The sequence below is a fragment of the Meleagris gallopavo genome, chromosome 1 (genome assembly GCF_000146605.3).
Source record: "Meleagris gallopavo isolate NT-WF06-2002-E0010 breed Aviagen turkey brand Nicholas breeding stock chromosome 1, Turkey_5.1, whole genome shotgun sequence".
NCBI classification, from domain to species: domain Eukaryota; kingdom Metazoa; phylum Chordata; class Aves; order Galliformes; family Phasianidae; genus Meleagris; species Meleagris gallopavo.
In genome coordinates this window covers 189,285,385-189,302,173 of record NC_015011.2, presented here as the reverse complement: position 1 = coordinate 189,302,173, position 16,789 = coordinate 189,285,385, and the positions used below count along the sequence as shown (strand labels likewise).

General features: G+C 47.8%; 1 protein-coding gene across 3 annotated transcripts in view; it reads right to left on the bottom strand.

Moving 5' to 3' along the window:
* Window positions 1–15,208, bottom strand: part of NUP98 (nucleoporin 98) — a 27,864-nt gene extending 12,656 nt beyond the window's left edge. Inside the window, exons 1-15 of one of the 3 annotated variants that reach the window (XM_019612381.2) lie at window positions 15,073–15,208; window positions 14,191–14,292; window positions 13,903–14,082; window positions 13,081–13,220; window positions 11,782–11,889; window positions 10,995–11,178; window positions 9,753–9,916; window positions 8,851–8,988; window positions 8,231–8,366; window positions 6,435–6,527; window positions 5,901–6,041; window positions 4,560–4,693; window positions 2,558–2,745; window positions 1,799–1,915; window positions 263–567 (exon numbers count right to left, since the gene is read on the bottom strand). In XM_019612381.2, coding sequence (XP_019467926.1) covers window positions 263–567; window positions 1,799–1,915; window positions 2,558–2,745; window positions 4,560–4,693; window positions 5,901–6,041; window positions 6,435–6,527; window positions 8,231–8,366; window positions 8,851–8,988; window positions 9,753–9,916; window positions 10,995–11,178; window positions 11,782–11,889; window positions 13,081–13,220; window positions 13,903–14,082; window positions 14,191–14,292; window positions 15,073–15,145 — 2,203 coding nt within the window. In that variant the 5' untranslated portion in view covers window positions 15,146–15,208. Of the gene's footprint in view, window positions 1–262; window positions 568–1,798; window positions 1,916–2,557; window positions 2,746–4,559; window positions 4,694–5,900; window positions 6,042–6,434; window positions 6,528–8,230; window positions 8,367–8,850; window positions 8,989–9,752; window positions 9,917–10,994; window positions 11,179–11,781; window positions 11,890–12,563; window positions 12,658–13,080; window positions 13,221–13,902; window positions 14,083–14,190; window positions 14,293–15,072 lie in introns of those variants that run through there. The other 2 variants (XM_019612382.2, XM_019612383.2) reach the window with 2 other exon arrangements.
* Between the last annotated feature and the right edge of the window lie 1,581 nt (window positions 15,209–16,789).

Sequence of the window (16,789 nt, the reverse complement as noted above, 5' to 3'; positions counted from 1 at the left end):
GTTGGAGCTTCGTGATCCTTGAGCTCCCTTCCAACCCAAGCCATGCTGTGTGATTCTGCTCAATAACTCATTAGAAAAAAAAAAAAGACAAAACATCATGTGTGAGATATGAGAGTGAAAAAAAAATGTGATTTGTACCCCAAAGAAGACAGGAGGAAATGAAACAAAGAACTGAGGATCCAAAACAGCACAAGAAGCGCACATTAAATGTCACCAGGAGTTATAGATAGGGGACAGCCCCTGCCTCCACCCCCTGTCCAACCTGCAGGATGGACGTGGTGCACCGTCTCAGCCTCTTCTTCACGTTCATCATGAAGGGAATCGTCGTGGAATGAGGCTTCCTCACTGCTGCCCTCCAGGCCGTTCCGCAGGGCTGCCCGTGGGTTGAGGGCCACGATGGTGTCATCCACGCTGTTCTGGTGTTTGTGCACAGTGTTCTCAGGGCTCTGTGGGATGGGCTTGGCAATGGGGTTGGTGTAAAACCTCGTCACTTCGTGGTGCTCCTCCTCCTCCTCGCGCTCACCATCTTGTCTGTGGTTTTCATCAGGAGGTACCGACAGAAAGAACCTAAAGCAACAAAGAACAAAAAAAAAGGTTTTTTAGTTCTAATTTAGTTCTAATGGGTTCATGTCAGCATTGAAATTTAGTGTCTTTTTGGACAAAAAGCAAACATCACTACTCAACAAGCTGCAGAGGCAGCAGGTAAAGGGAAAGCGTTTTTCGTTCCCCTTTACTGTGCTCTTGTTCAGCACTCTGCCACTCTGCATCCCATCCGGGCCTCCCAGTGCAAGAGAGATACTGAGATACTGACACACTCCATGCTGGCACAGCACAACGCCTTCAGGGTGCCCCATAGGGGAGGCTGTGGGAAATGGGTTGCTCAGCATGGAGAAAAGGGCTGAAGGGAAATGTAACAGCAGCTTTCCAACACCAAAAGCCAAGAGTCAGGTGTGCACAGACGTGCATGGCAGGAAGATGAGAAACAACGGTCGGATAAACCAAGGAAATCGATGAGGACAGCTAAGTGTTGGAACAGAGGTTGGGGCATCTCCATCCACAGAGATCCACACTGGATAAAGTCTTCAACAACCCAGTATGAATTCACTGCTGACTCTGCTCAACAGATACACCTCCCAAGGTCATCTGCAACCTGAAAGATTCAGTGACTCAGAGGAACCATACTCTTTTCTGCCCAAATACACTGCTTTAGAAGCACGGAAAGATTAAGTCTTGCAGAACTGTGATCAGATCAAATATGAAGGCACTATGTTACAGACCTTCCTTCTAAAACAACAGCTTCAGAGCTGTCTGTTGTACGTGGCTGCTGGCAATCCAGCTAACAAACGCTCCTGTCCTACTAAGAACCACCAAGGTTAGGATTAACGTGGTTAGAAACAAGTTTCTCCACTCTTGCAATCAGTTTTTACTTTTAGGAGCTCTCAATAAAATCAAAACGTTGAGCTACTCGGGATTTTTTTCTCCCCTCAGGCTCAGGTTTAGCTTTTCCCTCAAGAAATGCCATAATTTGTCTCTACAGGAGGTGAAGGGAGACATCCCAGAGAAGTCAGCCCTCTGAACTCCTGATTTGGGTGCAGTGAGCTGGAAATAAGCACAGAGGTAGAGCAGATGGGCAGCCTGAGGGCAGGTCACTCACTCAAAAGGTCAACCTGCTTCCCATGATCAGCTATTATGACATCCTTAGAAATAACTACCTACTTTTTTAACAGTAATTTAGAGACAGGAACAACCAGTTTGTGCTTCTTTCAAGTTTAAAGACACACATCACCTATCACCATACCTGTCTCCATTCTCTGGGTACTCTGGTGGAGAGGCCAGGTCATCACTCTCACGATTGACAGGGGAGAACAGACTGCTGCCACTGAGGTTCTTCAAAACCAACTTCTTGATGCTCTTCCTAAAACAAAGAAAACAACGTGAAGACAAATATAAACTAAGCTCAAGAGTTACTTTTCCTTTTAGTTTGTGCTTAAAAGGTCTTTCAGTGCCTGGCTCATCTTCCTCCGAAATATTTCTGTTTGATTAAACAAAAATGAGAACTGCCTAAAGCCCTTTTTGGGATTGCCACCAGTGCTCCCAGAGATTGAAACCAAAAGCCTCGTCAGGACACACGCACAGCATTGCCACTCCATTCCAGCACTGTGAATCTGATACAGAACCAGCATCAGACCATGAAATCATCATCAGTCCTCCTTCAAATGACAGCATTAGCAAACCTAACAGCCCCTCTACCTCAGCTGCAGGGAGCTGCACGCTGTACAAACTTCCCTTGTAGAATTTCTGACTTCACAGAAGCTTCACTCCAACTGTCACCTCATTTCACAGCTTCTTTGCAGTTAACAGATGAAGATGACCATTTTTATCTCCTCTACAGAAAATATTAACCTCCAAAGTATACACAAATCCTATTACTGCTATTCCTATTTGCATCAGGTCACAAAAAGTAACGGACTTCAGGACTTCATACGATCAGAACTGAGGCCATGCTACAGTTCTTCCTGCACCTCCTCCCTCCGGCACGCAGAAAAGAAGAACTCACTTTGGCATGAAGGCACCATTGGATAGGGATGGCTCATCGTCATCGAGGCCATCAAAGAGCTGAGACTTGGCAGAGCCTGCAGACTGCAAAGCCTTTGGGCGCACTCTGGTCGCAGGACGCGGGGTCAGTTTGTAGTGGGTGGGTGTTGTTAAGGCCTTCTGAGCTGCAGGGTTGGTCGGCTTCAGCCGCTGGAAAAGAAAAAGAAGAATTGGAATTTCCATATCATGTGGAACATACAGACACACTGCCTTGTTATCCAGCCAAAGGCCTTAAGGAAGTGAAAGACTTGATGGGACACCAGTAAACAGGAAGAGACACAGAGCTGGCTGATGACAGCTCATGGAAGATGCTGAAGACCAGAAGTCTCCAGTCACACGTTGAAGGGCCATGACACCACAAACACAGCTCTGGGCAGGGCCAAACAGGGCTGTAGCTGCTAAGAAGTGGGAATCATAGAATCCTAAAATGGCCTGGGTTGCAAAGGAGCACAGTGCTCAGCCACTTCTAACCCCTGCTGTGTGCAGTCGCCAACCAGCAGCCCAGGCTGCCCAGAGCCACATCCAGCCTGGCCTTGGATGCCTGCAGGGATGGGGCATCCACAGCCTCCTTGGGCAACCTGTTCCACTGCCTCACCACCCTCTGCATGAAAAACTTCCTCCTCACATCCAACCCAAACCTCCCCTGGCTCACTTTCAAACCATTCCCCTTGTCCTGTCACCACCCACCCTCACAAACAGCCGTTCCCCCTCCTGTTTATCCGCTCCCTTCAAGCACTGAAGGCCACACTGAGGTCTCCCTGCAGCTTCTCTTCTCCAAGCTGAACCAGCCCAGTTCCCTCAACCTAAGGAATGCTGAGAGGAAGCCACAATAAAGGGAGACAAAGTGATCAGGTATCAAACAAGCTGGCTTTGTGTACACCCGTGTCAGTCAGTATGACTGTGAGATTGAGCCTTGTGCCCCATCACAAACATCTCTCCTTTTTTAATATCCAAAACTTTCTGTCTTTCAGTGTAATCTGACTTATGTGTAAGAACACAAACAGAGAAATGCAGGAATGAATTTGCGACCAGCATCTGGAGCTGTCCTGGCAAGGATATCAGGCAAAGGAGTCAGCATCTGGGCGGGCTCAGGATCTGGGCAGAGATAGTGATTCTATCTGATCTATCTATTGTGATTCTGTGATTCTGTGATAGTGGTCAGACAGAGACAAAGCTAAAGCTCAAAAAGTGCACAAATGTGCAGGTGAATCTACAGAGCAGAGTCTGTGTACATTCACTATGGACCTTCAACCCCCGTCAGCCAAAGACAAAGAAGTGATTTGGCTGCCTCTGCTCCATCTATGTGAGTCCCTGTGGTGCTCTATGTGGGTGCTGTGAAGGCAGTGCCTCAGCACGCTGTGTGCAGCTCCACCCCTGCAGGTATCTGTGCTCCATGCCCAGCCTCACAAACAGCTAAGCCTGCAAGCAGGAAAGCAGCAGCCACCATTAGATCATGATGGTCCTTCTCAACCCAGGCCATTCTATGGTTCTGTCCTTCAGCTTGGGAAGGAGACCCCTGGGAGCACTGAGATGGGTTCCACCAACTAAGCAGAACACTCACCCTCCAGAACAGGGAAGGACAGCAGCCATTCCTACATCCCTAAACCCTCAGAAGTCTGAGAAGTGTGTTTTGGTTGTTTTCAAACCAACCGACAGGTCGAGAGGCTGCCACAAGCAAAATGCTACAAGTATGCCAACACAGACAGTCACACAGTGCAGCTCTCAGCAGGAACTCCAAAGTCAAGCAATGATGTATCAGAAGTAAAGGAGGCCCCAGAACAAGCAGTATGAGAGCATTAAGGAAAGAAAAAAGTCTTTCTTTCCTTGCATCAGTCCTGCATCAGTACGAGCATACAGGTGGCAAGCCCTTATGCTGCTCACTGCATGCTTGAGTGAAAATAGGACAGTCTATCAACTGAAATCATTTCAAACCTTCCCCAGAAAATTGAGTTTAATACACTCACCTCTTCTTTCTTCTTTGGGTCTGACATGGGGTTTCTGAAAAGTGGAGAATCTCCAAAGGGTGAATAAGTCAAACTATTGAGGTGCTGCTGGAGGACTGCCTGCTGGGCAGCCGATGCATTAGGATCTGTCAGTGCTGCAAGAAGAACAGTTTTTAGCAGTCAACATTAATAGAGTCAAGGCAGATAGAAAAGACAACCTCTCAGCCAGAGGATCTCCTCACAGGAGTTCCAAATCCTAAATTAACAGCATCCTTTTTTCCCCTGCTCTTCAGAATTCTGAAGGAAGAAATCATATCCTATTCCTTCACTGGAATTTGGAAACGCACTCATTAAAAAGCTGAGCGTAGGGAGCTACAACAGAGCAGAGAGCAGGACCTCCTGCCTTCCAGCACCTCCACTCCATACAGTGGGTTTTTGAAGCATTAGGATGTTCATGTCTTGGAAAAGAAAAAATCCTGGCTGCAATTCTTTCCTGCTGCAGTGATCAAACATAGATCCGAAGTCCTCTCAGCAGAAAGTCTTCAATCTGTCCATCTTACAGCCTCTAATTTCAGTCCCCCATTGAGATCCTACAGAGATCACATTACAGAACATTTAAGGGCATAAAGCACCTTGTTTTTAATTCCAAGACCTGAAATCTTTTGATCCACCTCTGCTCACACAGCCGTACAGCAGCAGCTTCTCTCTGGCAATCCCACCAAGCACCCAAGCACGGAGCTGAGCCTCAGACATCAGCCAGCTTTTGTGGGCCCCTTCCTGCCACACAGTGCTGCGTGCCACCCTTCCCTCCTTCCACCCCACTGGAAACCATTTGCTGACACTGCTACCTGTGAGGGGCAGAGCACCATGGCCACGTGTGCCATCCCCAAAGTGCTCGGCTCTGCCCAGCAGGACGCAGTGCAGGACTTGGCAGGCACTACAGAATGATGCGTGTGGGACAGATTCTACCACCACACTCACCTGTTAAGCACCCTGAGTCTCCCAGATAGCATTACTAAAGAAATTAATGCCACGTTTCTTCTTATAAATGTATGAAATGCATCCGTTGCTGCCCCAAAGTGACTGATAGGAACCATCTTATAAATTTTGAAAGGAAAGCACGAAAGCATCTGTAAGTGTTGATAATGCTGACTTCGAATTACATTTGGAAAAATATACATGGGATGCTAAGGAGGGAAAAACAGCACAGCCTACATTGCTACTGAGAGCAGAAGCAGCCTCAGAAAGATCCTCCAGCATTTGTTTGGCTCCACACCACTGGAGCAGGGCGTATTTCCATGCTCAGACACGTTTGTGACCAGGAAGGGAGCAGTGATTGAACTCGGGCTGATGCACACTTACCTACAGCAGGCTGAGGGGCTCCAAAGCCCAGAGTAGCAGTGGAGGTATTGAACCCTGGTGCTCCAAAAGCTCCTGTTCCCAGCGTCCCACCAAGTTTAGGCTGGGTGTTTCCAAATAATGAAGTCTGTCCCGCCCCGAGGGCTACGGCACGAGAAAACTCACTGTAACACTTTGAATAACCAGTTTATCCCACAAAGAACTCATTAGCAAGTTGCAAGAAAGACTCGAGGTGTGCATGAATGCTACAGGCACCCCAGACTCACACAATCAGACCAACAGAGCCTTCGAGGCAAGCCACCAGCCTCTGAGCCATTAGCCACAGCCAGAAGTAACACTGCCCACAGTCTCTACCAGGTTAATCAGCACAGCAGTATCCAGCTCTGCTCAGTTCTGATGTAAGACAGGTTCATGACTTCAAGCCAAAGCTCCTACAGCCACTGCTGCGTTACCAGAGTTAGTGAGTGCTACAAAGACCTCACCAAAGCTTGAGGACTATGCTTAAGCTGAGACAGAACAAGCCAGAAAACTGCTTACCTGTTCCAAACCCTGTCCCAAGCCCAGTTCCCAGAGTCCCTGTTGCAGGCTTATTTCCAAACAAGCTATTTCCAGCATTGTTGGCACCAAAACCTTCAAGGACACAAACAGGAGCTCATTAATCTAAAGCTATTAGCAATGAAATTCAGAATATAAATAAGCATCAGCCACTCAAAGACAGCTCTGCTACAGTTAAGGTCAAGTTTAACACACCGCTGCCAAAACTGCACGTTAAACAAGCAGCAAGAAGGGACTTCAGTGTAAAAATAACGTACACGAGTTATGCATGTACAACTGACAACATTAGTTCAGAAATTTACTGTCTTGCTTTCTTAAGCTTTTTAATTCGCTACAAAATTCAGTATTTTATAAAGCCAAAAAGGACATCGTTATTCTGTTGCCTGTTATAGCATCAAGCACATTTAGTTTCTTGAACTGCCTGCAAGGAACATCCCACTGCATACTGTCTATACCACACACACTTCTGGTTCTTACAGCCCCCATTCAGGAGAGTGCACAGCTCAAAAGCACACCTCTAAAGCTCACCCAAATCTAGCACTACACAGGTTAGATTGTGAACTGAAGGCTGCAAACCATTCTGTTAATGGTTAATTACGTGGCCATTAATTAGTGGAAGGACAGAATTAAGCTGGAGAACTGCAGTCACAAACTGACATCAGAAGCACCCCAGACCCAAACTATTCCTGTCTGCTGTACTGCTGCAAACAAAGCAGGGCCATTAACACAAACACTGGAATTGCTGCTGCTCTACTCCACAGCAGCAGTGCCCTAATGGCTGTTGGTTCTCAATACAAGGGGTTTGGAAGCAACTTCCAAATAAAAGATGGTAACAAATTGCCCAAGCTCTGTCACCACAGTGGGCCTGGCCTGCTGCAGTGCTGCCCGGGCAGCCTAAGGGCTGGACAATTCCTCCCCTTTTTTCTGGAAGATGGATATGGCAGAATAGCACTTTTTTTCCGTCTGTTTTTGTAGACAGAAAAAAAAAAAGCTGTCAGGATTTCCAACACTGTAAACCCAGCTCTGCTCCCTTTGAGGAATAAGGGTTCTGCTGCTCTCAGTGTCAGCAGACAAAGGAAGACTGACGTTTACTTGAACAAATACACATTTCATAGAATCATAAAATGGCCTGGGTTGAAAAGGACCACAGTGAACCCAGTTCCAACCCCCCTTCCATGGGCAGGGTCGCCAACCACCAGACCAGGCTGCCCAAATCCAGCCTGGATTCCTCCTGGACATTTCTGCTGCCTGATCACACACTGAACACCAAACACCATCAGTGTCAGAGGCAAACACTAATGCAAGACCCCAGCCTTCAGAACTACAGATTCTCAAAGTGTGAAAGACAGCAGCTACCAGTGACACTGCGTCTTCTCTCTCTTATACATCATAAGTTTCCGAGATCTGCCATCAAAGCACAGATAGCACTGTGCCCCTGAGCGCTCCTCCGCAATCACAGATGTGTAACAGGCTGCAGATGCACAACGTTGTGGAAGTTTTTTGATTTCAGTGGCTCTTAATTACGGGTTACACCTTCCTAAGCACTGACTGAAAGAGTGGGACTTCAACTGATCTACCGACGTGGTAAGTCAGGGAGCAGCACAGAGGAAAGGTACAGAACGGGATCCAAGGTGCTCCTCTGCAGCAACACCCATGAGAAGGACGGCTTACCTGGGGATTCTAACACCCAACCGTTAGCATGCGACACTCAGCAGCCAGGTGTGTGGTATATGCAGTATAGTTTTAAGTGATTGAATCCCACTTTTTTTTATATGTACCAAAATTGGAAGTGTTTGTATTGGTTCCTAAACTCAGGGTTGGTTTGTTACCAAAGAGCCCGCCGCCAGTGGTTGTACCAAATGAGGTACTGGTCGTGGTGGTTCCAAATCCAGCAGGTTTGCTACCAAACAGGGTCTGGAAGGAAGAAAACATCAATTTGGAAACCTGACAGCACGATATTAAAAGAAGTGTATAAGAGTTTCATTGCAGGCAAGAAAGCAGAACTAAAGCCAAGCACAACCCCAACTCCCAGCAGTGCAACCACCTCCTGGAACACAGAGTTTTTCACTCCTCTACCCACAGAGAGAACTTTAAAACCCAAGTAAGTGGCTACTGAGAATCAAGCTCATTCTCAGTGAGGGAACATCAAAACATCAAAAGTAAAGGCCTGTAGTGTCAGCAGCACACCAAGGCACCCCCAGCCACGTGTTTGGCCTCCCTTACTGCCTTGCATCGCTCCAGACACTACCAGCTCCACTGCTTAATTCTGCTTAGAAGGAACTGCACTACTGCTGCACCTTCACTTCGACAACACTGCTCTGAGCGAGGTCAACACACAGACTCTAGATGCCATTTTGTTTTATTTTCATTAATTTTATTTATAAAAATATGAACGTACCGAACCGCCAACACCAAATCCTGTGTTTGCTTGTCCAAAAAGCCCGGTTCCAGTTCCAAACGCAGTGCCAGCATTGGTAGTGGCAGCTGTTCCAAAAAGGCCTCCGGGCTGCGAGGGCTGCGTGGCCCCAAAGATACCCTACAAAGAAGAATTACATTAAAATAACGCCACAAAGCTTTCTGAAGTCCAGCTGTGATGATGAAAGAACAAACGCCAGAAGTTTGTTAAACACTGCAGTATTTTCCTTTTTGATGGGGGGGAAAAAAGGCGAAAACATTTCAGGAGCTTGATTCATTCAGGCAATTAGTTACAGCAAGGAAAACAAACAAAGGAATCCCTGCTCCATACTGTAGTTTCCCCCCCCTGCTGTGAGCAATGAAGATGGGCAATAACCATTCCAGAGGGTTTTCTGAGAGAAGCCACAGCACAGCAAGGAGGAATGCAGCACATCTGCAGCCAGAGCTTCTGGCTATACAATAAATTACAGCCGTGCAGGGCCTCTCAATCAGATGACCCCACCAATGATGCTCATTAGTCACCAGAAAGCACAGAGTTCTTAATAACATTCTGTAGAAATGTTATCAATAACAAGTAACAGAATTTTATCATCTGCATGAATACGATTGGAAAAATCCTTGTGTTGATGAGAACAACCATCTTCAAAAGGATGGGAAAAGTTGTAGGCTTTTACTGTAAGCTGTATAAGCTTGTACCAAAAATGAAAAACACTGATGGGTAAGAAGCTCCTCAACCAGACAGCAGAGCTCAGAGCTTTGCAGTTGAGTTTTAAGGAAGCCATGGAACAACCTGAGGGAGATCAGGATCACTGCATCACAACCCAACCCTGCACAGCTGGAATAGGCACACAGCAGCGCATGAAGGATTTAAACAACTCATCTTACCATTGTGCTCGTGTTTGGCTGTCCTAGAGTGCTGGTATTCCCAAAGGGAAAGCCTGTGTTCTGCGTCGTCGTGGCCTGACCAAATGGTTTGTTAAACAGACTTGTAGTTTGAGTCTGCTGACCAAAAAGACCTCCTGTTGTTCCTGTTCCAAAGCCAGTCGTAGCTACAACGAAAGAAGTTGGTTTAAAAAAAAAAAATCCTCAAGCTTTTATCCCAATCTACACTCAGCACATTCAAACAAGAAAAAAAAAGGAACCTCAGCTCAATGGAACAGCAAAACACACGAGGCCAACACAGCACAGCTGCACTCAGATGGAAGCAGTTGTGCATTTTGTGTTCTCCTTGTCCTGAGTCAGTGTGAATTTCTTTAGAAAGAGAGTGGGGAGGTGCTGAACAGCTGCCCAGAGAGGCTGTGGATCCCCGTCCATCCCTGGAGGTGTTCAAGGCCAGCTTGGATGGGGCCCTGGGCAGCCTGGGCTGCTGTGAGATGTGGAGGTTGGTGGCCCTGCCTGTGGTGGGGAGTTGGAGCTTCGTGATCCTTGAGGTCCCTTCCAACCCAAACCATTCTGTGACACTGTTAAAACCTAAATTCAATACAGGAACTGAAGCAGCATACCTCTCTTATCTTACAGCTGTAACAACGTGGCAGTCAGCAGAGGAATTTACCCTGCTAACCCTCAGAACAACACAGTCATCAGCTTTCAGTTTCACTTTGTGAAGCAGTTTACTTCAGCTCAGGACACAAACCCCCAGCTGCACCCAGGGACTGCCTCAGCAGGCAGGCTGCACACACAGCTTCCTGCATGGTCATCTCCCCCAAGGACTGCAGCTTAGGTGAGCCCCCACAGCAAGCCCAGCAGGGCCTGCCATCAGGGACAGACACATTCTAACCTCAGAAGCAGTACATCTTTGTTTCTGTTCCTAGCTAACTTTACATGTGGCTTTTATGCTCCATCCAAGAACACTCAAACAGTGTGAAACCAGGCTGGCACAGTATGCGAGGGGCTGGAGAACAGATCCTGGCAAAGCTTCACTGGGTCACTATAAACAGGGAATTTGTGGTCAGGGAATTCATGCCTGCTCATTAGCAGAAAGCAAAAATCTCATTACAGAACATTGATAATGCAGACAGTCAAAGTCTAAGCTCACACCAGCATTTCCTCATCCTTCTCATGGCTGAACAGCTCAATAAAGCACTGGCAAATCCAGCCACAGTTGAGCAGCACGCAGGCAGTACTTACTTGTTCCAAAAGCAGTTTTATTCTGTCCATATGAGAAGCCTGTATTAGTGGTAGAAGAGCCAAAAAGTCCCGTAGCTGTGCTTGAAGTAGCAGTGGAAGTCCCAAACAAGCCTGTAGTGGCTCCTGCTCCCACAGGATTCGAGGGCCCTTTCCTATTGGCCATGTAGTCTTCTAAACGCAGCTCCTAGTAAAGGAAAACCCATTTCTCTTTACACACAGTAAGGCTAAAGCCACAACACCAGCATGCCCACGCAGCTCCCAGCCTCCCCCAGCACAAAGCTACCAACAACAGCTGCTAACAGCTCCACGTTTTAAAACAAGAACTGCATCAACAAGACCCGAGCTTAGACACAGCACTGCAGTTATGTCTGGGCTTCAATTTTATTTCTAAGGGCATTTTCAGAGTACACCTGTTCTCAACTATCAGTTAAGCAAACTGGAACAGGAGGCCTTCATGGCTATATCCTTGAGAGCAGTGGTTTACATCAAACAACTGAGTTCTGTCGTGGCTTCTGCCATTATCTCATCAGCACAAGTGCTGCCAGCAGCATCTCACCCTCCTGATACGCAGCAGGATGGAATTTCAGCTCTTCAGAAACACATTAAAAACCAACACCAATACAACGATGTGTTGTCTCGTGCTACTTCTGTGCATGATGTAGATACTGAAAGCTGCATTTGTCAGCAAGCACATACAATATTTATCACAAAACGTCCAAAAAAACTCTGCTAAGCCCATACTAATTAATAGCTGTACCAAATTAACGTGTGAACATTATCAACTGACCTCGAGAGATTTGCTCTCATACTCCTTCATAGCAGTGATGCACTGGTGCTTAGTATTGATAGTGGTGCTAACTCCAGACTTGACCATGCTATCTGTACCAGTTGGGGGCTGCAAGAGAAGAGGTTAAGCTATCAGATGTAAAATTCAGACAGGTCTCTATTGATAAATGTAATTTTTTCTGAGCAGTTGCTGTTAAGTTCTTTATGGAGAGAGTGGTGAGGTGCTGGAACAGCTGCCCAGAGAGGCTGTGGATCCCCGTCCATCCCTGGAGGTGTTCAAGGCCAGGTTGGATGGGGCCCTGGGCAGCCTGGGCTGCTGTGAGATGTGGAGGTTGGTGGCCCTGCCTGTGGTGGGGGGTTGGAGCTTCGTGATCCTTGAGCTCCCTTCCAACCCAAACCATTCTCTCTTATCTTACAGCTGTAACAACGTGGCAGTCAGCAGAGGAATTTACCCTGCTAACCCTCAGAACAACACAGAGTCATCAGCTTTCAGTTTCACTTTGTGAAGCAGTTTGCTTCAGCTCAGGATACAAACCCCCAGCTGCACCCAGGGATTTCACTATCCCTGCTACCTTTCAGCCCTGTTTCCATCTTACTGTACTGGGAAGAAGTACACAGTGCCACTCTAACACTGCCCCCTGATCACTACAGCTGTGCTTTCATGCAGACATGCCAGGCAAAGCCCTGCTCTGTCACATCAGTCAGCAGAATTCCCAGCTCATTTCGTCCCTAAACTGAACAGCTATTGAGGAGAAAGCAGCCTTTTGGGCAGATAGCACTTACCCCATTTCCAACAGCTCTTCTTCCAGGCCATCCTCCATTTTCAACTGTCACGGAACCCTCAGGGACCCCCCTCCCCCCCCCTTAAAGGGAACTCATCCAAAAAACACACAGGGCATCACTGTTCAAGTCTCATTTTCATTCCCAATCCCACAGTGACTGAGAGGAGCATTTATTTTGACCCACATGTCAGAATAAGTTCAGCTGTGATCACCTGGAGCTCTGTGACACCTCCTGCCTGCCCAGGAAGGCCCACCCTGTACCACAGCTGTACATCTCACACCTGCACAGGGCATCACTCTGGAGTGTTTAATTAGAACAAAATGAAGGTCTGGGTTCTCTGCAGTTAATTACATTTTCACTGCAGCAGTCCAACTAAGGGTACTTCCAAGCAATTTCAAAACACTGCATATTTGTGCATTAACTACTTCCTATTTTTAAGCTCGTGGATCCAGGCAGTGCCAGAATGGAACATTTCCTCAGCAAAGAGACTGAATTAAGAGAGTGAAACAGAACTTACATTGAATTTAATGGTTGTGCCAGTCGGAGTAGCAGTAAAACTGGTTGGGCCGAACAGAGAGCCAGATGGATTCCCAAAAGGATTGGAAGTGGTGTTGGTGGTTCCAAAGAGACCTCCACTGCTGGTACTTGTGCCAAAGTCTTAAAAAACAAACAGGAACAGAAAGATCAGCACTAAAACAACCATTTATTTAAAACTTAATGCCAAATATCCAGCCAATCTGAGTTAGAAAGCAGTTTGGAAATGAAATCAACTGCAAGGGAAAAAAAAAGAAACAGAGCAGTGTTGGAAACCTGTGGTCCGTTAACATAACGTAGATCCCCCCCATCTCATCACCCAGGAAACAGCAGAGGAACCTCAGCAGCCAGTTCCACCCTGCTGACAGCAGCACCCATAAATGGATGTGCACAAAGGCAACCAGGAAGCTTTTGCTTTCTTCAGAAGTTTCTGCTTCAGGGAATTACAGAAGTGCTAAAAGGGCATTTCAAACATTCTAGCACCAGAAGCAAAACTAACCATAACTACTCTACAACAGCAGGATAAAAAGCTAAAATCAAGTAGAGCCAAAGCTTAGTTAGGAATAGAAAGCACCAGTTGGCTACTTATGTGTGAATTAGTGTAAAACTCACAGCTAGAACCACAGCTACAGATTTTGTAGCATATCACGTTGGCATCTGCCTACTGTGGACCGTAACAACGAAACCAAACCAAACATTAACACTTCACACTAACACCTGTACCAGGCCCACACACACATCCAACTTCCCACGCTTCAGTCAAGCTAAATCAGCCATACTCAAGAGACACAAGAGTTTGACTCACTTCCAAAGCCAGCAGGCTTGTTCTGTGCGAAGGCATTGCTCTGGGATGAGAAGAGGCCTCCGCCAGTGCTGGTGGTACCAAACAGGCTGCTGGATGTCCCAGTGGATGTCCCAAACCCAAAGCCAGTGCTGGTGGAGGAGGTGGCTGGCTGATTAAAGGCGTTGGAACTGAAGAGCCCTCCTGCAGACAGAAACAAGCTCTGCAATCATTTCACTGCTTGGTTTGAAGTTTTGGTGGTAAAAGTAATTGCTTTGAGCAATTCTGCCCACAGCTGTAACACTGCAGTACCTGGCTTTGCCTGGGTGTTCCCGAAGAGGCCCCCAGTGTTGTTGTTTGCCCCGAAGGCTGATGTGCCAAACGCTCCTCCACCTGTGGTACCAAAGCCAGCATCTGGAAAATCAGCACCACAGGTTAGACAAAATCATGTTCTGAACACGAGGACTGGAAACTGAACACTGAGATTGCCTTTCTAACTTCCAAACCAAAGCCTGTGCCTGACCAGCTATACCTCAGCATCTGAGCTACACAAAGCAGCACCAGTAATGCTTTCACAGCTCTTACAGACAGAGCCTATGGTGTTGAGTCAGATACTGCTACGCCTGGCAAGGATGCTCAGCCCCACACCAGGCTGCAAGGCTTCCACCGCCTGGAAGCTGCTGTGCACCAATCTTAGTTTGGGAGCAATATAAGAGCAAAAGCTGTGTTTTCTTCCTACCAAGCAGTGCACACACACCAGTGGATGGGCTGCTTTCATGGTCAGCAATCTCACTGTGCTATTCACAACACGCATCTCCAGAGAGCACCACATCACATGCTTTTTCCTTCCCATACTCCAGTCCCAACTGAATGAACCTTCCTCCCAGCCCAGGCAAAGATGCCTTCACCAAAGCATCCAACTTCCCACTCCCTTTATAAAAGGAAGCTTCATCGACAGCAAGTGCAATCCTGCTGTGTGCTGAAACAAAGACCCCGTGAAGCAGGCTTGGGGTCCTGATTCTCTGCTAACACAGCTCTCCTCCTCATCGCTGCCGAGCAAGTGAGCTGGACAGCCCTGCTCCCATCACACACAGAACCCCCACCTCTGTGTGATTCTCAAGCAGTTCATCTGTGGAAAAAAACCACACCAAGCAATGCAAAAACCAAAAGTACAGATTTAGATGTATTACTTACTTTGTCCAAAAGTTGATGTTGTTCCAAAGCCAGTGTTACCTCCAAAAGGAGTTCCGAAGGATTTGTTAAACATTTTCAGTATGTATCAGTTTCCTTTCCTTAAACCTAGAAAGAAGAATCCAGTTGAGCTTTCAAAGCTTTAATGACATTTCTCATCTTCCTCACTGTTGATACTCAGCAAACTGAGTACTTCAGCCACGATATGCATGACAGCACGACTGAAGTCACTGCAGACAACCAGAACTCCTAAGGAGAGCAGAGCACTGACACTTCAATAGCACCACAAGCAAGCTTCCTTCCATCCCTACGATGTTCCCCACACATCCCACATGCTGAGATAACTAATCGAGGCAGCTACACCCCCAGATCTGCCCTCTCAACACATGAACATCTCTCACAAGCAGTGCTCCCACATCCGATCCACTGCACGTCTCTGCTCAGCCATCTGCACACCTGAGAGCCCACCAGAACACAGCCTTAAGAACAGACACAGGGAGTTGCACTGAACTACAAGCCCAAGACTGTCCACGGGAGCTTTTCTGTTACAACCTATACGTTCCAACTTCTGCTAACACAAAGAAATGCACTCTATGAGAACTACAGGAACAAATCTTCCTCCAGCTCTGCTCTCACTGCTTGCTGGGCTCACCGAGATGTCTTCAATCCAACATTCTGAACATTCCCATGCAGCTGCTCACAGGGTGTACGATGCACCCCTACGCCCCGTGCTGTTTTACTTAAGGGTAGGTTTAACAACAATACTTCCAACCTTGTCTCCAAATACAAGCACAATGGAAATACCCACTTTTTCATCAAGAATCAAATTGGTCACAGAATCACACGGGTTGGAAGGGACTTCATGAGATCACTGAGCCCAACCACACCTGCTGGTAAAGGAGGATCATAGAATGATAGAATGACCTGGGCTAAACAGGACCACAATGATCACTGAGTTCCAACCCCCTGCTATGTGCAGGTCACCAACCACCAGACCAGGCTGCCCAGAACCACATCCAGCCTGGCCTTGAATGCCTGCAAGGATGGGGAATCCTACAATAGACCTTTGATAGGGTAAATAACAGCAGGACAAGAGGAAATGGTTGGAGGTTGAGGGAGGGCAGATTGAGGTTGGATGTCAGGGGGAAGTTCTTTAGGGAGAGAGCGGTGAGGTGCTGGAACAGCTGCCCAGAGAGGCTGTGGATCCCCGTCCATCCCTGGAGGTGTTCAAGGCCAGCTTGGATGGGGCCCTGGGCAGCCTGGGCTGCTGTGAGATGTGGAGGTTGGTGGCCCTGCCTGTGGTGGGGGGTTGGAGCTTCGTGATCCTTGAGCTCCCTTCAACCCAAACCATGCTATGATGCTGTCAATAGGTCACACAGCAACAAAACCATGACAGGAATTACAGCCTCAGAAACCCGCAGTCCTTTTCTGCACTGAGACCAGCAGTTACTCGCCACGAAAACGCCACCCCGGCTGGCAGCACCGCCAGGTCCCAGCAGCGCAGCCCCACCGCGTTCCCCCGTCACACAACGCTACCAGCAGCCTCCACACAGCCCCGAACCGCGGTGCTGAGCCCCAACACGGGCAGCTCCCTCACGACGCTCCCGCAGCCCTCAGTCACCTCAGCGGCGCCGTTTCACGCCGCTATCCCGATCATCGCGACATCCCCCCGCACGGCCCCGCTCCCGGCCGCACCACCCGCAGGCCGCGGCGGCCCGGC